General features: G+C 44.8%; 1 protein-coding gene across 5 annotated transcripts in view; it reads right to left on the bottom strand.

Annotated features, from left to right (window-relative positions):
* KCTD15 (potassium channel tetramerization domain containing 15) overlaps positions 1–22,041 on the bottom strand; it is a 45,926-nt gene extending 23,885 nt beyond the window's left edge. The window contains exons 1-3 of one of the 5 annotated variants that reach the window (XM_026107666.2): positions 21,442–22,041; positions 20,141–20,224; positions 15,587–15,762 (exon numbers count right to left, since the gene is read on the bottom strand). In XM_026107666.2, coding sequence (XP_025963451.1) covers positions 15,587–15,762; positions 20,141–20,152 — 188 coding nt within the window. In that variant the 5' untranslated portion in view covers positions 20,153–20,224; positions 21,442–22,041. The other 4 variants (XM_064519676.1, XM_064519677.1, XM_026107669.2 and 1 more) reach the window with 4 other exon arrangements.
* Between the last annotated feature and the right edge of the window lie 750 nt (positions 22,042–22,791).

Genomic DNA, 22,791 nt, shown 5'->3' with positions numbered 1-22,791 from the left:
ATAGCCTATGTCCATGCTTAAGACACTTTGGAGGGTGACTATTTGAGATATAATTTAATGGAAATATATATATATACACACTTGGATAATTTTTTTTAACTTATAGCGAGAATATTGCCTATATATAAATTAGCAGTTAAGACAGAAATCAGAAATGCTAATCACAGATACAGAAGCCACTGTCTTTTCTTGTTTCAGAATATTCTCTGGTAAGCAGGAGCCATGCTGGTCTGGCACCAGTGCGGCTAAGCATCCCCTCGTGTCTTTGAGGAGGAGGAGAAGGAGGGAGCAGGCAAACAGCAATGACTGGAGAACCAGTGACTGAGGAAATTTAGGCTCTGGTATAACCCTAACGGTATAACCCTAAACCCTACACCTCATCGCGAGATTGGAGTTAGGCCCATCAGCATGAGTCACTCACCCCAAATCTGTCGGGAGTGTGTTTGCTCCCCGGGGCCTGGCTCTGCCACCATCTCATGCAGGAGTAAGCAGTTCATGAGCAAAGCACCACTTAGTCATGACTAATGGTGGCAGAATCCAGCCCTAAATCAGGCTAATGATTTTATTTTGCCTTATTAAACTAGCGTTTGTATATTTTAGTGTGTTATTTTAACAGCTATAAAAAGACTTCACTAAACGAACAGTTTCTAGTATGTTAATTGCTGCATTACGAATTCTTTCATTCCGTTCAGTGTATAACCACATTTATAAGCCGGATAAGTAGAGACACATACAGACAGAACAGCCCTCACTCTATACGCACATCATAACTCTGCCACATTTATTTAAGTCTTCAGTCATGAAATGCATTTGTGGTGCTTAACAAGAAAAAGTACAACTTTCAAACACAGGTAGGATTTGCATCTCCCAGTAAAAGCACCCTACGCGCCACTGACATGGTTCCACTAATCTTATTAATCTTTTGTAATAGGGAAAGTGAAAAACAGCCTTCCATTATGTTTTGATACTTAAATATACCATTTGCATTTATTTGGTCTAGCTAAAGTAAGTACCTCACTAAAGCCTCCAACATGCATCATAATGTTGGTCACACCTCGTCCAGGGAAACAAGGCGCGTGTTTCACCGTGCTCGCAAGACTGTCTTATTTGTGTAAGGCAGATTCATGGGGGTTAGGCAGAGCACAGCTCCGGTGCTCAGCCCGGGCTCCAGCCACACAGGCTCCCTGCGCAGCACCTCGCAGCTGCAACCGGAGCAAAACCTGGCCTTACTGTCCCGGAAATCCTTGGCATAAAGCTCTGTGGGACTTGGGCAGGAGCTGACTGCACGCTAGAACTGACACCATCAGCTCCGTTATGAACTACATCAGTGCTGTGGAGGCCTCCTCCCAGCAAAACCAGTGCACTGACCAGTTAACACACCTGTGAGCCAGCCGAGACCCACGCCAGGAATCGCTCGGGCTGTCCTCAGCTGCACTGCTCGTATCATCCAGATAGTATTCGACCTATACAGACTAAGCCAGGCAAAATCCTTCTGCAGAGCTTCCCAGGTTGCTCTGGACTAACGATCACTGGAATACAGGCGTTGGATGTGCCTGGCGTGTAGACGCACGGCAGTTCAACGTAAGCAGAGTAGTCCAGTTACTGTAGTTCAAGACAGGCCAGTTCTGCTACCCTTATTCCTAATAAGTGGTAACTGTTCAGTGAGAGTGTGAAGGGCAGAGTTTGGCTGACTTGCTTATTTTTATCAAAAGTAACCAAATAGTATCACAGTAAGATATGAACCCTCAAAACACAGAACTTGTTACAGGTAGGAGCTAGGTATTACTCTTTCAGTGAAGTATGTCCAAGTCCAGGTAACTACAGGAATTCATACAATGTAGGCATCATCAGTATATCTGGGAATTCATCTCTTCATTTTAAATTGTGGACTTTAATGTAAACAAGCACCTGTTCGCTTCATTTCCAGTACTATCATTTTTTCCATTTTTTTCCACTTCTTCTTATGACTTTTAATTCATTCTAACTGAAGTTTTGTCTAAATAGTTGGTGAAGACTAAAAATACTATACAAATGTATATTGTTGAAAGTATCATATTTTTATTATGTCATTGTTGCTGCTGCTCTGATTTGAGCCTGTGAGAGTTCTTGGCCTTTTATGTTTTGTCAATAGAGAATTTACACTAAATTTTGGCTATGAAAATCAGCATGGGAATGACAATTTTTTAATTTAAAAGAATTTCCCAAACTAGCATCGTAATGTTCCCTACTTTCCCAAAGGTCCCAATCCTGCAAGAACTGCATTTCAGTTCAAACTCTGTGGGAGTTGTGGGCAGTCAACTGAATTATGATGTTTTTAATTTATGAGAAGATGAACAATTCAAATAAAACATTCCTGCCTATACAAGCCTTTTCTTGCTATTCCTTTAAACATCCCTTCCCCCTAAATCATGGTACTCTGAAGGCCCTGATGAGAAAAGAGTTGCAGCAAATATCCGTCCTTTTTCTTCTTGCTTACTTGCTTTAACTTTAAGTAGGAGCTATCTAAATATTTTAACTAATATTTTCAAATCTGACTAGATTTGGACATTAGTTCCATTAACATCAGCCTTGTACAACTGGGCTTCTGGGAGGCTGAAAAACATGCAAATACTAGTTTTATTTTAATATAAATGGGCTAAATTCTTGCTTATTGAAGTGAATGGCGAAACTCTCACTGAGACTCAGCAAAGCCAGGAAAAATCCTGACTGTCCCTCATTTACCCTTCCGGGTGCAAGTCTGGCCCTCCACATCCTTTGCATGCGTGGGTGCTGCGAAACCAGCATGTTTCACTACAAGGCAGGAGAAAGCAGGCTGGATACTTAAGGTCTGCACCACCCTTTGTAAAACATAAATGATGCAGAGCTCACACATTAACTTCAGTACCTACTGCTCATGCAAACAGCTGGAATACTTAATCTTGCTCAAGCCATATTCCTTTATTTTTGAGCCCAGATGTATTAAAACTGATCGATTTTTTTTTCCTAAGATTTTTTTTATTTATTTCCAGGTCAGCAGAAAGAAGTGGTCAAGCCCAGGCTGCCAGGGACTCTTTACAGCGTCAGATTCGGTCTGCATTAAGCATAAACACAAGCCTACCCACAGCACCCAGGTCTGCCTCCATTGCATGGGGCAATCGCCGCTGATGTAAACAGGGATGATACCTGCTCCTCTGGGTAGGGATAAATTGGCTTTCTGCCTAAAAGAAACTGTTTGCTCTGCTTGGGCAGTTGGTTGATACGCTGGATTTACTAAACAGGTAAAGCTCTTACGTTGCTCGGAATGATAATATGGAAAAACATGGCTTATCTTCCACTCTGCCTTTATTTGCTTTTCCTGCAGCCCATCCTTTTATCCTTGGGTGAATAAGCTACACCAATTTTGCACAGCCCCAGAATGTACCATTGCTGCAATCATGCACTGTACACCTCAGGTGTAACTCACCTCGCCGCTCGCTTTGGCATGAAGATGTCTCCGAGCTGCAGGCAGACCAGAGGCTGCAGCCGGCTATAATTGTTATAATTCCCTACAGACAAGTGATCTGGAAGTTACACCTAGTTCTCTCTATCCATATTTCTGTTATCACAGTTAAAATGACAAATGAATGACGCTTCTGTTTATTTTTGCATTTGATTAAGCTGTACTGAACATATTTTTCCTAGCTGTTCACTTAAAGTAATTGAACATGTCAAAAATGTTTTGTTAAACAGTAATATTAAAGGGAAAACAACTAACAAAGTCCTTATTTCCACATCAAGTAGGAGTACTTGGGTAGTAACTTTTTCTGGGAAGCATGAGCAGTCAGCGGATGAAAGACAAAACCAGAATGGTATTTCCAGGAGATCTTTTCCTACCGCAGCAGGATGCGGGCGGTGAAACTCCGTGCGGGAATGGGGGAAGCGACGTGACGACATGCCAGTGAGGAGCAGCCAGGCTCCATGGCCACATCCCACGAAAGGCAGGGCAGCCCCGGACTATGGGCTACATGGAGGGACCTGTCACCAAGGAAGGAGGTAATGTACACCTGCAGCACACAGGAGGGTCAGACTAGGGACTTAAGCTAGACAAAACTTTAAAATAATAAGAAAACCATAAAATGTTCGATTCTGATAAGGTACCACCAAAAGCTGAACCTGGCATTTTTATGTGACTGGGAGAGATTCATTCTTAAATACAGTACTACGGGCAGAGGTCTGATTCTGGTCCCAGTGAAGTCAAGGCCAAAACATCCTTTGACTTAACTGAAAGCAGAAGCAGGCCCCAGCTTTAACCCTCCAGTCTGCAAACAGAATATAACAGGATGTGAACAGAAGAGGAAATATATCAGGAGCTGGTTACAAATCAATGGTTTTCCATAAGATTAGAAAGCCGTCGTTGAATTTTTTCTTCATTCAACAGCAGTGTAAGTGCTACTGGCCCAAAGTGAGCCCTCATTCACTACGAGACAACCCCAGAACAAGCAGGACACCTGGTTTCTCTCTACTGCAATCTACGGATGCCTGTGGAAATTCCACTTCCCGAATCGGCCTCTGACATTATATGCAAGTTTTGCAACTGCGGAATTAGGCAACTGCTTCCCAGAAGATATAACAAGTTTCTCAACTGCCAAAGCTGCAGCCCTTGGTGTCAATCATACTTACATCTTTTTGGTGTAACACCTACAGAGCAGTATGACAGCAAAGATGTTAAAAGAGTCCCTGGTTTTCATTGTTCGCTTTCTCAAGAGAGAAATTTGCTGCTGCAAATGCTTCTACTACATCTAAATGGATCACCTGCAGCACTGGGCAGCATCTGCACTCCATTAGGACACAGACGTAATGGGAGCCTGCCCTTTGGACTGGGATTCCTTCATCGGTTCAGCTTTACAGTGCAAATTTCAGTTTCCAGTGCTTGCCAACTGATCCCTTCTGAATCTGACCAAGAGTAACGTTGCAAATGCTGCATAAGAGCTTCCCAGCAGCCGCGTGCAGGATTCCTTTCAGGCATTGCTTTGTGTGGCCCTCAGCAGATAAAAAAGCAGCAATTTTAGCCTTTGAATGCATACCATACTACAGCAGAGTGAAATCAACACAGTAGAGGTGAACACGGGAAATCCCCTACGCAGCCTGTGTGTCCTGGTGCCCTCTCCGGCAGGCAGGCAGGCATGGCAGTGACCGCGCCAGTAAGGAATGCAACAGTGCGTGCAGGCTAAGCTAACAACCATCCTGCCCGAGAGAGTTTCAAATGAGAACGAATTAGGTTAAAAAAAACCAAAAAAGCTAAAAATGTTTACTTTTTTAAGCATCAAAAGATTAAAATACATATCAATCACAGTAGATTAGATGAAGGAGTGGGCTATTTGTTTGAAAGAGCATGGAGATACGAGTTCATAACTTTGGCATTTAATTAATCCCTGCAGTTTCTTCCATCTATAAAATTGGGTTAGAAGAGCCATCTTCCTTGGTATAACTCTGTATCTTAGGGGTTATACATATATATCAGATGAGAGTGACTTGACAATACTTACCTGCTTTGGTCACCAGGTTATACAGTTAATGTCAGTGTAGCACACGGGAACAAGCTGAAGCGCTGCAAGGACTAGGTATAGTCAACAACTTATTACATGAATGTAATAGGGAAACGTGGCAAAATCAGGGTGGCTAACAGCAGCATGTGGCATAACCTGTGTTAGCTGCAGCCTAGTATGCTCTACAGCATGTTGTTAGTCTGTGTATGAGATCTATCCCCTCTTAGGCTTTCATATATGGATGTTTAGAATGCCTACATATTTCTTCTGTTTAAATATGCACTTTGTTCTTGCAGATTTTATTAACCTTTGCATAGATTAATTCTAATTTCAGTTATATGGGTACAAATTTGGAGTAATTCCTTCAAAACCAGTGGAGTTGCCTATGTGGAGAGTCCATCTGACCAGGAGAGATATGTATACCTAGCCATAAGGACAGGGTTCTCTGTCTTCAAGATCTTATACCTTCAAGTATTTTGGGGAACAAGTACTGTGGATATCCAACAGAGGCACCTTACTATAACGTTGAAGTTCTGATAATTCCTCTCCACTCGTGGTATCAGTATACATCCCTGGTATAACTCCACAGAGGTCGAAGGGTTACACGAGGGATTATTTTGGCCAGATCTATTAGGACAGTTTTCTCAAAGACTAGGGCTTACTTTGTTCCCAGTTAAGACTATGGTAAAACTCTCACTGACTTCACTGGAAGAGAGATTTGGTCCAAAGTACCAGTATCATCCAAACCACCTCCATTTATTTCAGTGAAAGCAGACAAGGAATTAATATGGTCCAACGTATGTTTAAATCTTAGATTTCATAAATGATCACAAGCATGTAGGTCACAGTATGTACACAGAACGACACCTATGACAACCACCAGTGGGATCATTAAAATAATTAAGGTAAGCCTACAGACAAATCCATTTCATAACATGTTCCTTACAAAACAGATACCCCCTTGCTTCATAATCTACGGAGTCTATTTTATAAATTTCCTAAGTGGTTCTTGAAATATCCCTCTATGTAGACCATGCCTACTGGCCATTCAGGGTCTTTACAAATCAAAACCTGACTTACACAGACAAACAGCAGTGATGGGTATTCAAAGACCAAATATCAAGAGGTAACACTTCTTCTGCTCCATGGGTGCAGTGGTTAGCTGTGACCTCAGGACACAATTTCCAGTGCAACGCTACCATAGCCTCATCTCTACGAAACTCCTCTACATGAGATGTGCCAGATGTACAGCATACAAAGATGAAATCAATACAGGAGATTCCCCTTTGTTTTAAGTGTAAAGCTGCTATGACTATGTAAGTGAGCACAGATGCAATACTTCACACTGTGTTCATCAACATGATGAACATGATCAACATGCCTCTACTAGCAGTACATAAAAGGAGGAGACAGGCTGCTTCCATAGCATCCTATGGGAGAGGTTTCTCAAAGTATGCTGCTACTGCTGATGCTTTTCATTTCTCATGTTAGCACCCTGGAAATGACTGCTGAAAAATACTTAAACTGTGCTGCTGGCACCAAAGTGTCGTGTCAGGTGAGAGGTAAGTGAGTGGTAAGCTAAAGAAGCAATGAAGAAAATGACAAAGGACTTGACCAACTAACAGGAACTTAATCTGAGAAAATGCTATAAGTATAGTGCCCTAAACCAAAAAAATGTTGAATTTTGGCCTTCTTGTCTGCTGGGCTCTCTTTGTGAGCTCTACCAAACCAGACTAATTTTTGGCCCATTGTAAGCAGGAAGGGTAGGAATTACTAATGTGTTAAATGTTATGGTCCGGTTATCATTGCAGAAGAACAAAAGGAAGAGCACAAAACAAGACACAGTCAAATGAGTTTTGCTCCAGAAGTACTGGAGACACTGCTGAACATTCATCTTCATGGTAAGTAATATCTCTGCTCACCAGAGCTAGGCTGTGTGAATTACATGAGCTTTCATACAGAGAAGATCTCCTAGCTAAGTTGAGTAAGCTAATATCTAGACAGCAATGTGCAAATTCCTCAAATGCATTTTTTTGAGCAGCCTGTGCCAGGCTTAGCAATACAGCCGAAATTTTATTTCTGTAAGTCAGATGACTCTGATCTGCTATCTTTTCCTCTCCATTATTAGCTTGGTCTGCTCCTCTCTAAATGCCGTAATACCCATTTATGCCTAGAACACCACACAACCCAGGCTGTAAATACATACAGAGAAATAATTTCAGAAAAAACGTTCATCAGAGACTAGCTATGCAACATTTCCATGTACATTTCATCAAATATTCCAAGTAAACACACAAATAATTCATTCATTGACCGGCCCCAATCTCAGCACCCAATTAAAATGAGATGTGTACTCCCGAAGGGTAAGCTCAGCTTTCCTCTCAAGAGCTTGTGGGCAGTCCCCAGGCAGCAGCTGTGCCGGGCAAGGCAGCGTGTGTGAAGCCCGGGAAGGAGTAAACACCTTTATCAGAGCAGACAGCTCAGCTCTGTCGTGGCTCCCTACATGCCCGGTAGTACGAGCTCCTGGAGAGATGGACGCAGACAGCTCTGAGGAATCCGTTTCCACATAAATTCCCCTCCTCCCATCTCCTACGGCCGCTGGAGTGAAGGGTTAGGGTTACGGGGCCTGTTCTACCTTCACCACCAGAGCTACCACTGCAGCTGGGGAATAACATCCTCGGGTAACGCAGGAACATTCCTCATCAGCGTGCGTCCAGGGGCTCACCCTAGCTCCCTCAAGACAGACCCTGCATCCAGGACTTTTTCCCTTAAGTGAAAGGTAGCGACAGGGTCTCTTAAGTCATTATTCCCAGCTCTAATTACATCCTTGTTACATCCTTGTTTTTTTCAGAGGCGCCAAACTGTGTGCCCACCACTTGGGACAGGTCATGCCGTGGTGCTCCCAGTGCTCGGACTGGTGGCGGTCCTCGAGCCGCAGCGGCTCCGGTAAGTGTGACTGCAAGGGGGGACGGTCACTGCCATCCACGCACCGCACCTCCGCACATGCTGCCGGGGGAGCTGCGCCAGATGCGTCCTGGCAGCAATGCGGATTTGCCCCTAACAGCCGACACTTCACGCCTTTCTGAGAGCATGTCGAAGCACTGCGTGGGCTTGTGTGACCATGGCCATGCAGCACGCTTGCAAACCAGAAATACTTCATTTTACAAATGGGCAAAGAACGGTTTATTTTAAATTATTTGATTCAGCAGCTTGGGAATGAGAGTCCTTTGCTTGCTCCAGCTCCCTCTCGTGTAACATTCACAGGCTCATACGCACACTAGGGGAGGGGGAGGAAGGGAAGGGGAAAGGCCCTTTTTAGGCTTTTTTTCTTTAAGTTTTCTGCTGGTCAGAATTCCCTTGGAAACCAAATAGAGATATGCCCAGTCAACAACCAAGTAAGAAAAACTCACAGGATTTGTCTCTAAATTGCATGTGAATGAAATGAAACAGAAAATGATTTTCATATCCATGAAAATTCGTATGTTAATTCAGAAAAGACTTTGCATGTGACCAAAACCTCTGCTTTTCTGCGCCTTTACTTCTTCTCATCTGTAGCACACACCCGACGGCCTTGAAGAGCAGCAGAGCCAAGGTGACGCCCCGGCAGGCTCACCCGCCTCTGCCGAGCTGCTCTCCCGCTACGTGATGGAAGTTACGCGTGTGCAGTGCTGCTGCACTGTGCTCACCGTCTGCACCTCTGAGCATTTGTAACACGCGGGAAAAACACTCGCTCCTACCTCTTCAGGTGTTTTGCTTTAAAGTCTGTACATTTTAAGTTTACAGTATCTATTAAAATTAATGAGCTTTGTGCTGCAGCTCCCATGCAGGCACGTTTTGGAGAGCTTTGCCTGAATATGGGCTGCTGGCTCAGACTCAGAAACTGCCTTTTGGATAATACACAACGGTCTGCAGCCCTGCAGAGCCTGAGCCTTAAACAACAAGCATTAAACAACCGGCGCCAGCGGGAAGAGTGGTAGCTTACGGAAAGTGAAACGTGCAGTGGTAGGCAGGCTTGCCCAAGTCCTTTAGTGTGTTTGAAATAGTGTCATTTAGTGGGTCTGCACAGGACAGGGCGTTACGAAGAGGGACAAGATACCGTGCACGTGCCAGGTGGGTGAGCTATGCACCAGCTTAAGCAAAGCGGAGCAGAGGGGGACTGAGAGAGCTGGGAAATACCTACGTTAGTGTCTGCAGTAATGATGTTGCAGTGGCTCAGGGCTGCTCCGGTGACGGGCTGCAAGGAGGCTGCACCCGCCAAGGAGAGCTGGCCGCAGTTTGGCTGCAGACTAGAACTGTGCCCTCAAATATGTGGTGTTTTAGGAGCCACAAACTATCTCAGGCTATGAACAAATTCCTGCTCCACTTAACCTCTTGTCCAAAGTGCAGGCCTTGTTTAAGGACTGATGTACACCATAACTGCTGGTATGCAGTAAGCAGCAACATTTGCTAGTTGGATACTGTTTTCTCCTAGTAACATCACGAATGCACAGGTTTGATGGGAAATCAGCAAAAGGTCATGGTAACAGTGACACTGGCCTGATTCTACGTGAGCAGGAAATGTGAGATGTTCTCAAGGGTGAGAAGTCTGTAAAATTATATACCTTAAACACATCTGAATTATGAATTTCCCTGCTCCCACACAAGAAATGCAGAGCAGAATCCAGTACGTCCTTAGTGCAAAGGATGACTTGGAAGATCTGTTTTCATGTACCTCAGTAGTATGTGCCTGAGCTTATACAACTGCTTTATCTGGCTCTACGGTGTCAGCAGGCACATGCTTTTGGGGCTCTGTGTATCTCAGTGGTAACGGAGGGTCCTAAAACGTGGAGAAGAGCACTCCGCTGCAGCTCAGTCCAGCCTGGCCTGGCCCGTCTGCAGAAAAGCGGGTTAGCAGAGAAGCAGAAGTGTTAATGCTGTGTGCTGCCAACCAGAGAGGTCAAGGTGTTGGGAGAAAATGTAGGAGAATTAAGAAATGGGGATATCCACAGAGTAGGTACAATCAGAAATACTGGCAGAAGAGCTAGTTAAGTGTCGGTTTATACAAGAAAGACAGTTTGCATATGAGGGATAGATGCAGGGGAGAAGACACATGCTTTAGGAGACTTCTTCATAAATGCAAAAAATGTTCAGGGATTCAGAGGAAACTGGGGCAGGGATATGCCTAAAAAACTTTATATCTTGTAACACCTAAAGTCAAGTCATTAGTTTCTGAAATAGTTAAAAAGCCTGTGTTGGTTTTCTTTACAGCACAAGTCTCCAGAGAAGTGAGTGATACAGCCAAGGTGTCCTGAGAGCGGAGATCGGGACATCCGTCATGTTGGCACCAGCCCTGGATGCCTCGGGCAGCAGGGCTAAAAAGTTCCATTTTCATAAAGAGGTAAGAAAACTGCCAGAAATACTAGAGAAGGGTGGGTGCTGTAGGTTACTGAGGTAGAAGAAAGGCTGAGGGCAGTCAGGTCCAGTCTGACCGGTCCCCAACACCATGTGCTACCAACTGGTACTGGGGAAGCCAGTCACAGGGCCCTGTGATCACACCAGTGCCACTTTGAAATGTCCACTTTAATTAAAAATATTCCCCTCCATTTTTGTCACATTATTAATGCTACTGAAAGCATGATGTTTTAGAAGTATATTTCAAATGAAAGAACATACTTATCTTTAATAGAGGGTTATACAACAAACACTAATTAGCCAAGAATGTAAGGTAAAAATATTTACCTTTCACAGCAGAGCAACTCTTAAAGTGCTCACAGCTGTTCTCTGAGATAAACACTATATAAGGCCGTAAAAAGGACTGACTTCTGATGAGAAATTCTATTCAGCTTTCGAACTGAAATTCAAAATTGTATCAGAGCTTTCAGTGAAATTTGGAAGATTAGATTTGGTGTGGTAAATAGGGATTTGAAACTTTTAATTCTTTTCCACTTAAAGTCAATGAGGTTTATTACTCAGTTCAGTGGGAATAAGACTGGATGATCTGGCAACATCTTTGGACATTCCTGACTGCACGTTAAGAGCTTGGACTTCTGGTGGTTTTTTTTAAGAACTGTCTCACGCCATTGGAGAAACACAATTTGCAGCTCACTTCACAGAGGTGCGAGAGCCTTTGCAGCCTTTACAGTCTGTCATGTGAATCCATATTCAAGTGTCAACGTGTGAAAGGGCTGCTTTAGAGGTAGCATGGGTGAAAACATGAATGAAATTTCTACAGGAGCTGCTCTCAGAGATGAATAATTTCTCTATTTAGCTGTTTACTTCAAAAAAAAAAAGATGTTGACAGTAAGAGTGCACAAGACTGAAATCAACAGATTTCCTTTTCTTTTGCACACTTGAAATTCATAACTACCAGAGTTGGTAGTTTTAGTGGGAAAATTTACTTCAAATAAACTGTTGAAACTGAGCCTCAGATCCAGGTAAGGCAGTGTCATCCTCCTCTGTACCTCCAAAGCTTGTTAACTTTAATGGCAATCTGGGGTATACAAGCTCAAGTAGCTGTAGCAAGGAGGACTGATAATCTCACTTCTGAGATCATTTGCGTGACTACTGTTGTCAATCACAGCGTTTTTATGTGTTTCTCATTTTCCTTGCCTTTCGCGCTCTGAAAGGCCAACTTACTTTTTATACGATGTGTCATTCAAAAAGCCAATTTGGAAGGTGCGTAAGAGTAATGAGTAAGGTGAACATGACTGGTTTAGAAAGTATCTCTTACAGCGGCTGTTTAACTCTCTTCGCCTTTGTCACAGCAGTTGTGCGCTGTTTGAGTTTTCTCTTCTTTAGATGAGAGACCTGATGTAGCCCATAAAAATTTACTGGAAAGAGGGCGTCTACCACGTTTAATGCCTAATCTGGCACCCTTTACTTATGCAAATTCAATCAATGGACAAATTCTCTTCTCACAGCAGTTGCACTAATACAAACAACATCAAAGACGTCCTCAAAGTTGCTCGGAAACAACTCTGGGATCACTGAAATGCAAAATTTGCCCTCTGACTTCACATCCTCACCTGCTCACTCACGTGAGTAAGACGCACAGAATCAGGCCCTGCATTTGCATGAATTAGAGGCAACCACATAACTTGCGAACAGTCAAGCACAGCAAGCCGACTGGCTGAGCACAGTCGATCCTAACAAATTACAATAAGAAATGTATCACGCTGCCTGCTGTCAGGTGTAATTTATATCATACCAGAGGGGTGACTGGAAAGCAGGTAGAGGCAGGAACTGGCCATACCTATACTTGCTCCTGCTGGGCCTGATCTTGCAAGCCGCTGGGAACTCTTCCCTCCCACTGAAGTCAACGTGAACTGAGTTCTTTCAGGAGCTAACAGGATAGGGCCTCCTCTAAATACTTCTGAAGGATAAACATCACTTAATGTTTTTTCCAGTTTCCGTTAGCATGTGATGTCTGTGTGCACGCATACCCTGATTGTATTTATATACATGCGCACAATCTGCATCTGTCCTTAAACATACCTGTACAGTATAAACTACAAGCTAAAAGTGTATTTAGGATTTTGGAGCACACAAAAGTAGAGATTGTAACACAAATAGACAGGAAGATTATTTCCACAGCTTTCATTTTTAGTGAGTGCAAATTGTAGTTTCTGTGGCTGGATCTCTGATTTAGTAAAGCATTTCAGCACATGCTTATGTGTTCTGCTGAAACAGAGTCTACAACTTTAACTGCTTAGATGTGAGGCTTTTAAGCTCATGCTCAAACTGAGAGTTTAATGCTCTGTCCAAATACTCCAGAAAGTGCTGTATGTGGATGAGTACGGCCGTGCCCCTACCTGTGGCCCTGCGTGTCATCTCTGAGCACAAGCTAGTAGTGCTCTGGCATTATTACTAGATGTCTCACTCAGAAAACCTATCTCTCTTCCTCCAGCATCTGCGAGAGACCCAGGAATGCTCCCGCACCCAGACCGTGGTGAAGATGCTTTGTGTCCTTATGGGAGATACACCACAGAGCAGAGAAACATCAGCACGAGCTCAACTTGTCCCACCGAAATAACCGTGAGTTTAACTTTTGACGTAAGTGGGAATGAGCACGAGCCAGACTCAATGGTGCATAACCAGCTAAGTCCGCTATACGACACTGTGCAAAGCCAAATTAAAAGAAAAAAAAAGAAAAATGATTTGACTCTAAATTTAAGTTCTACACTCTATCCAATTTCATAACGTATGAGCAACATGTCCTACTTGAGGTATTGGTGGGGGTGAAGTTGTAAGCAGCTGAGGAAGCATTCAAGCCTCACGAGATAACACAGCAATACAAACGTAAGACAGTACACAGCAAAACATCATGCAGTACACGAGCTCCGGTCAGTCACAGTTTTATACTTTTAGTTTAAATAAAAGTACAAAACCAGAAGAAATACATTTCCATTATTTTAGCAAACAGAAAAAAGAGGATGGTTTTAAACCAGTACCCTGTTCTTCCTAAATAAAAGCCATGAATTTATGTATATTTTCTCAAGGCTTACATAACGGAATTTTTTATTAAATAACTCAGATATGGGGCATATTTTAAAAACAGTGTCAGCAGTGATTTTTTTAAATGTGGAAACAGATGTGCTGTTCTATTACAACTGCTGCATCTTCTCTGTATTTTTTGTACTATGAAACATCCGTCTGTTTTTCTGTGTTATAAATCTCTCCCCACTGAATAGATTTCTTCTCTATGATTAAGTAAGTACTACACAGACATCACTAAATAAGAACTGTCCAGAAAAATCATGTTGTTTTGGTCCAACTTTAAAATATAGGCATTTTAGTAATTGTTTCTTTTCCATAGACCATGTCAACAGCTACCTCTCCTTGGCATGAAATCACAGCCATATGCTTCGTGACATCAGAGGCATTTCAAGGTGTCTCCATAAATGCCATTTATTGCTTGGGAAACTGCCAAATCTGTGCAAAAATCCCTATTTCTTTTAAAGGAAAAATCCTCAAATAAAAACATTTTTTTGCACAGATTGTCTTTACTAAAAAACCTATCTCCTTATAGCAATACTGGCCAGGCAGATAGCAGAACCTCTGACAACTAACCCTGCTGGCCTGACTCCCGGTTTGCTTTGGAGCCCAAAGTGCCTCCTTCAGCCAGTCTGACAGACACGTTGACACCGCGCATCTCGCACCTTCTGCTGGTTACATATGAGGCACTTAACTGTTCTGACAAATAAACAGCCTAAATGCCAAAAAGCTGAATTATTTTAGCGTTTTACTGTAAATGTAAAACTGCCAGGTATATCTAACAGAATACTCCAATGAATATGCTTTAACCCTTAAATCAGCGATGCCTTTCCCACCCCCATCAGAGGCCCGATACTGCCGAGGATGCCCACCTTGCATGGTGCCCAGCACCCTATGGACCCGGGCGGATAACGAAGAGACTCTGTTACTTACACTGATATTCTCATGCCACAGGCTTTCATAATTAGCCGTATCTGGAGTCTCCTCTGTGATAATACTGGCCAGAACGGAATAAACCTTGCCAAACATGTCATTAACATGTTCAGCAAAAATCAGCTACCTTTAATCACGCAAAGATTAAACCTAACATGCAGTTGCAAACAAATACATGAAGTATGCTGGCCACTTTACCCAAAGTAAATGACTGTAGTGTCACTGAGGCTGACACCGGCTGAGAATAGAGCTACGACTGATTTTAGGATTTCTGCTGGCTGACAGAAGCATCCTCTAGTCTCAGTGTAATGGAGTTGTTCTGTTTTCTTAAAAGAATAATATATATATATTTTTAATCTGAAAGAAAGAAGTTGCTTGGTATAGTTGTAAATAATCTAGGACAGGCACACCAACAGGTGCTTCAAACATAACGATATAGTGCAGAAGATGTTGAGAGAGAAAATGAATAGATTCTCTAAATAATACATAAATTTTTCAGGCCTTTTTTTTCTATAGAACCCTAGTGAAGTTAATGTATAAATCGGAAACTGAATTATTCATAAGTGGTGAATATATAATAAATCGTATTTCACATTGAAATATTCCTCACAGGTGCACGCATATTTCCACGCAGCGAAAAGAAAGAGGCAGAGGGCCTGCAAACGCCGAGCTCTTACCTGGAATCGGGATACTTCGTCAGGGTGGCCAGGCTGCTGGTGTACATGTGTCCCCCCACGTCGATGTGCACGGGGGCATTCGACTTGGTGAGCTGCGCTGGGAGAGGAATTCCTTGGGCAGCCAGAGGAGAAACTGGGGATCGTGTTAGGGACAGACGGGACATGCTTCTTCCCTCCTGGAAACGGAAGGCAAAAAAGAACAGTTTCTCTTAAATGTAGCAATGTGCGTTACCTTCATTTCTAGTGTGATCACAGATCTAATCAGATCATTTTTGCATCTGCCTGATCACATATTCAGCTAACAAATTATTGCCACCACTGTAATTAAGTGTATTTGCATCATTTTCTTCAAAGTACCAGAGGGGAAGAGAAAGATGCTTATTAGCAATAAGAAATCAAGAAAAAAAATTTTCAAGGTGTCAGCCTCAAGGGGCATAAAACAAACTGCAAAATTCTAATTAAAGGTCGCGGGCTTATGTGTTAGATGTGAAATATCCCCTGACAAACGAATAACCAATTTGTGAATTGGGATTCAGGGGGTTTTGCAAGTTTGTCTCAGTAACGAGACACCTCTAAATTAGTGACTTCCTCAGTACCTAAGGCATTTAGTTTATACATGTAGTAAATTTCACATCAAACTAAGATCAATTTTATGTTTCTTAGTAATTGTAAAATAAATGGATAATTTTTGGTTAAGTCTTAATATTAGATATAAAGAACTAAATAAGCTTTTAAACTGAAGGCAATTGATACCTGCAAGCAGTGAAAACAGAAAGACACATAAACTGACCCATGTTTTCATGACAAGAAGCATTAGAAACTACTACACAATCTGTCATGTGAAATTACAAATAAACATTTCTAACAATCCACTTAATATTTACTGCACTAAAAATATTTGAAAATTAGTGAAATTACTGAATTAGGTCCAAAGATCTTCAGCTGACATAAAAAGCAAAAAAATACTTCAATATCTTAAAAATAAAAAGGACTACCAAAGCAAAAAAACAAACACACCATCAATTCTCTTCAGTAAGAAAAGCATAGCTAATTCTGCATTAAGTATTCTGTCTCGTGAAGCTAATTTAAGTTAAATCAGTATAGACAGCATATCTGTCAAATGGAAAAATATTCAATCTTTTATAAAAGTTGAAGAAAACGTCCATCCTTTCTCCCCCTTACGGGTAAAGCAACATATGCAAAACATTATAGTTGAAGACATTTCTGAATATAATCTAATTTTCCTGGTATTTTGTTTTGCAAGCCTGCTACCAAACATCCAGACTCTTCCTTACATCTGACAAGCACTTTACATCCAATATTACAAAGTGAATTTCCATTTCTCCCACATTACTTGGAGCACGTTTCTTCGAATGCTAAAGCTGGTCTCTGCTTTCTTTTAGCAAGGAGTACTTTGCACAAGATCCCTGGCTACACCGCTCGACGAACACACAATTAGCAACATTCTCGGTACAAAAAATTCTAGCTGAGCTATAAAGAAAGGGATTGAAAAATCTTAATACATCTGGACAGCTTCCTAAGCCATCGCAACCCCCTCCTTTACTGTATCGCACCCAGCCCAGCTCACGCGGGTTTCCTGCCTCTCCAGCACAGATACATCACCCCATTGTGGATCCACATCGTCTGCTCCTCCAACGCGCAGCGGGCACCCGCACCCAGCACGAAGCGAGCACCAGCTCTGTCCTAGGACTTCTGTGGCAGCGCTGTGAAATGGGCATTAACATTTTCGCTACAGCACCACCTTCAAGGAAAGTGACTGAGCCCTTTCATGACTAAGACGCCGCTTTCTTGTTTCCCACAAGAGCCTGGTGTGGGCAAGCTTTAGTAAATACGCCATACGCCATAAATAAAAGAACTAACTCTCAGAAACAACTTAGCATGTAAGTACCTACAGTATCTGAGCAATGTGTTTACTAAGCTGAGGGTGCCTCGTCTGTCTACCAACACAGACAAAGATTCTTTCATCTTACCAAAGAGCAGTGCAAACTCATGCTCCCTCTCTATTCCTGCCCTTAAATGAAAGGGTCAGGAGACACGGGCTGAATGTCAACCCTGTCTTTGTTCAGACCCTAACTATTATTACTAATGATAAAGGTACAGACCTGGCGCGGTACAGAGCTGCCTTAGAAATACATCTCGTGGAGTTTCACAAAACAAGTGCCTAATTAGGACTCATCTGCACCCTTGTTACCATTCCTAAATGAAATCAAAGGACTTACAGCCCTCTGTAAACGAGTCTTACATTTAACCATTTGTCTTGAAATACAGGCTTCAGTTTTAAAATATGCACAGATAGCTAAAGATCAAGTGATCTTCAATCTATTTGTGCATATTTAAACACAGCTGCTATCTTAGGATTTTGTTTAATGTTAGTATACCAGCAAATTTCTTGATCTGCAAAGTGTCTGAGATTCTCAGTGAGGCCCTACTCACACACTAGATATTTAATTTATACTGTTCACTGGAGGGACCTTTTGAACAATCCTCTGCTTTTGGCTTCTCTCAGCTAGAGCATGTGTTGAAAAAAACACTTAATTATAGAAAATCACTGGAAAGCCAAAATAGTTCTCAAACTTTTATAGCTTTTCATACTTATTGAGGACACTACTGGCTTTTGGGGGGGGGGGAGGAGAAGGGGGATTAAAACACATGCTTTTTTCTTGCTTGGAAAGGATTCGTATTAGAAAATGAATCCAATGTGTTTATTAAAGTTGTGGAATTCAATCATTTTTGTATGACTAAATTATCAAAGGGCATAATTGTTAAACACTACATACGGGACATTGAAAACGATTCTACTTCCCCCCCCCCCAAAAAAATCCGTATTTCTTAAGGTACCTTAACCCTATTTCTAATGACTCCCTACTCTTTTTAATGTAAAATGCTGATAAAATTAATCACATTGAGTAATGTACTTATTTTATGCACAAAGCAAAATCCTAAATGTATTTATCCAGTGGAAGTCTTTATGCACGTATTTTCTAATACTGATGTGAAAATTAAAACCTTAAGGGTAAATATTGCAAAAACACTACAAAACTTCATTTATTAAACCATGTAAAATAACGCTGGCTCTTTAGTTGCCTACAACAGGATATAGCATCCCAACTAGTGGCACAAGCAATAACCCTGCTCTAATAAGTAACACAGGAACCTGCTAAAGGCAAAATCAATAGAGCCTGATTCCCAAATTATCTGAATATTTAGTTTTTCAAACATTACATGCCAAGATCTTCCAGAGCCAGCTTATCTTTTTCTGCCTTTCTAAGCTAACTGCATAAGTACTGCTTGTAAAAACTATTTGCCCATGCAAAGTGAAATAATCACAATGCCATGCTCATTTACACACAAAATGATTTTGTGTCCCATTGTGCTCACAGTTGTTCAGCTCTCTAGGGGTGATTAAACTAGCTATGCTGCTACAGCTTGAGATGATTTCACTGAATCGTTTCTCCATGAAGTTGCTTCTTTGCTAAGCTGTTATTTTAACCATAAAAGGTAAACAGAAGGCAGTTGTAAGAGCTCCATTCAGCTCCGTGCCCAGGGCTATAACCCTAGGGCAGAGAATGCTGAAAGACTGCAGAATTTTCCAGGGTGTTGCCTTTCTTGCTCTAAAGCCTTCAGGAATACTGTTCATTTAATACACACTCTAGATGATACATTTCAGATCCTACTAAAAGAAAGACTTCAAAAGTGTAAGAACTTTTGGGCGGATGAAGCTTTCCCACCTCTGCACATAGCTCGGGGCCATGGTAACCAATACTGCTGTTGATGTTGGGAAAATACAGTAGAAATCAACTGCACAGAGCAGAGCAGACAGATAGGGACAAGGGAGGTGAAAGGTTGCAGGGAAGAAACAAGCAGCAGTCTGGAAGGGTAGCGAGAAAAAAGGGAAGAGACTGAAAAAGGAGGAAGCTCTGAAGGAGGGACAAAGTTAAATCAAGGAACAGACACTTAAAAGACTACAGATGGGAGGCAAGACTAATTAAGGATGTAAAAGCGCTTTGTTTCTAAAGTTTATTGTTGCCAGGATAAAAATTAATTGAAACTAATGCTGTTATTCACTCGTGCAGTTTAATTCCTTCATGCACATTTAAGACACGAAATGAAAACTGCAGGTTTAAGGACCTGCCATGAAACAGCCCTCCCTCCCCAGAAGATGCGCGCAGGGGGCATCCCGGGCCCGTGCGCAGACAGCTAGCGGTGGCGACCGGGGGCGCAGAGTCCAGCGTGCGGCAGGACCGCTGGCTCCTCCGTAATGAGATCAGCGCCAACATCTGCTCCCTGACTGGCTCCTTCATTGGATTCTCGGGGAAGGTTTTCCCCCCTCCCCAGAGCCCTGTATTTCTGTAGCAGCAGCTCTACTCCAGCACCAAGAGGGCCACCGCCGCCGCGGCCCCTCGGCCTGCCCAGCGCCAGCACTCCGGGGCACAGCCAGGCGCAGGAGCGGGGCGGCGTGGGCGCCCTGCGAGGCCCAGCCGTGCCGCCGGCGCTGCGCCCGCTCGCCCAGGGTCGCGCTCCCCTCGCCATTACCTTTGTCTCCATACACCCGGGCAGCGCGCTCTGCCTCGGCCGCCTAAGCCACTCGCAGACAATAGTTTATGCCGTGAACCCAGCCTAAAGACAAAGAAGGGATGGGGTTATTTGAAACCTCTGACCAGATGGCTCCAAAATTCAAAGTCCATAAACATTTGCACACGCACCTCCACGCCGCCTCACAAAACACCCGACCCGGTGCCAGAGCAGAGCGTGCCCAAAACTTTTACAGGGCAGGGGGGGCTCACCGTGGAGCTGCCGTGACCGAAAAAATAGGAAAGGACAAGAAACAGGAGAAAGGCTTTCTGCTTCCCCCCAGCCCGCCTGGCTCTGGCAGCCTCCAGTCCATTTAGTGCAAGTTTCACGTCACCCCAATGCCTTTCCCCGCTGATGGTCAGAGAAATCACCAGCAAGCAACGCACCCCGGCCACTGAACTTCTGCCTTTTTCTTTTAAATATACTGTATGCCCAAAGGTAAAATTCAACCGAAAGAAAAAAAAAAGGCACAACATGGCGTCCTTTACTTATTCTCACTAACAAGAAAGGAGATGTCTTAGATGAATGCAAAAAAAAAAAAAAAAAAAAAAAAAAAGCCGACTCCCCGCTGGCGTCCGCGCCGCCGGCGGTGCACATCAGCCCGGCTGCCGCGTTGGTGCTGCGCGCCCGTGCCACACCGCCTGCGCGGCAGCAGCGCGCCCGCGCCCAAGTGCCCCGCGCCGCGCCGAGCCCAGCCCAGCCCAGCCCAGCCCAGCCCAGCCCAGCCCAGCTCCGCGCCCGCCCGAGTGGCGCCCGCCCGCGCCGCACTGCCGCCCGCCTGCCCTTTGTGCCGCGCCGGCCCCCGCCGCCCCCGCGTACCATGCGAGCGCGCGGAGCGAGCCGCGCTGCCTCCGCCGCGCCGGCGCTGCGCCGTCCTCAGAGCCGCGGCGGCCGCGCGGGCAGCCCGGGCCGCGGGGCTCCGCCGGCGCTGCCCATGCCGGAGCGCAGCAAAACAAAACATACACACGCGCACGCACCGCGCGCGCGCGCGCACACACACACACACACGCACACACACACACGCGCGCACACACACGCTGCACACGCGCGGCGCCTGCAAACGCGTCCTGTAGCTTTAAAAAACCACCCCTCTGCCGCCGCTGCCTGCTCGGAGCCAAGAGCCGAGCGAGTTTCCAGAAGAGGCACTTTCCCAAAAAAAAAAAAAAAAAAAAAAAAAAAAGGAAAAGGAAAAAAAAGGGGGGGAAGAAAAGGCGCGCCCGGGCGAGGCGGCGCCGCGCCGGCAGTGCGGAGCCGTTGCTTACCTTGCGCGCGGGAGAGCCGCGAGCCCCCGCGCCGGGCTCGGCTGGGCTTGTGCGGAGACGGGCTCGCTTGGGGCTTTTATTACTATCTTTGCTCCTCAGATCCTGCTGTGATTATTATTATTTTTAAAGCTGCTCGCTCGCTCGCCCCGCTCTCGCTCCCTCGGTTTTTTGCTGCTTCTTTCTGTTTATTTTGTGTGCGTGTGGATGTGTGTGCGAGGGGGAAAAGCCTTTAAATGAAACTGCCGAGGCTGTTATGAGAAGAAAGGCAATAATCCCGTCTCTAAATAACAGAGGGAAGGGAGAAGAGGAGGAAAAAAAGCGAATTCTTGCTCAGGGCTTTGCAAACGCCTGCAGGGCAGAGGATTAGGCTACAATTAGCTCAGCCCTTTGCTCTCGCCCGAGCTAATTTTGCGATGAAAATTGGCTATTTTCCCCTCCTTTTGGTGAAGATTTCCAGATTTATTTCCCCCCGCACACCGAAAAATAAAAATAAAATAAAACACAACCCCTGAAAAGGAAATAAGGCTGGGAAGGCGGCCGGCGCCCCAGCCCGCGCCCCCGGCGCCGCCGCCCGCAGAGCCCTCCGCGCGCGCGGGCGGGGCCGCACCCCGCGCAGCCCCGCGCAGCCCCGCGCAGCCCCGCGCAGCCCCGCGCAACCCCGCGCAGCGCGGCCCGGCCCGGCCGGGATAACGGTTCGGTGCTGGGGAGGATCAGGCCACTGTCACGTCCTTCAACAGACTTACTGAAAAGAAGGAGGAAGGGGGGGAGGGAAAAAAAAGCTGATTTTAATCATTGTCATTTGGGCTGATGTAATATTTCCCCGGGCATTTTCGGCGAGGCATAAATTTTCGGCTCCCAAATAAGTAACACAGGGCACGTTTCTCACACCGCCCGGCTCCGCCGCTACAATTAGGGCAGCACCCTCTCTGCACTTGTTGATAAACTAGATCAAGTTTAAGAATAAATAATAATAATAGCGACACCCCCCTCCCCAGCGGCGCGGCCCCCCCGCGGCGGCGGGCGCAGACGGGGCGGGGGGCTGGGGGGGGCTGGCCGCCCCGCGGCGCGGCCTCCCCCTCCCTCCTCGCCCTCCGCTAATGTCTCGCATTGTAAACGCCGAATTTCCTGCAGGCCACTGAAGCCCGGTGACGTCTATCGCCACGCGTCGTGCTCCGCCGCCCGCCCCCGGCCCAGCGCGCCAGCGCAATTAGAGCGCGCGGGCTCCGCCGGCGGCTCCGCGGGCGCGCAGGGGGTGGGGGGGAAGGCAGCGGAAAGCAAAGCCCTCCCTCAACTTCCAGCCCAGGCAGGCCGGGTGGCTCTGCGGCGCCGGCGGCTGCGCGAGGCCTGCCG

This window comes from Dromaius novaehollandiae, chromosome 13 (assembly GCF_036370855.1).
Source record: "Dromaius novaehollandiae isolate bDroNov1 chromosome 13, bDroNov1.hap1, whole genome shotgun sequence".
In the NCBI taxonomy this organism is placed as follows: Eukaryota; Metazoa; Chordata; class Aves; order Casuariiformes; family Dromaiidae; genus Dromaius; species Dromaius novaehollandiae.
This window is presented reverse-complemented; position numbering and strand designations above follow the sequence as displayed.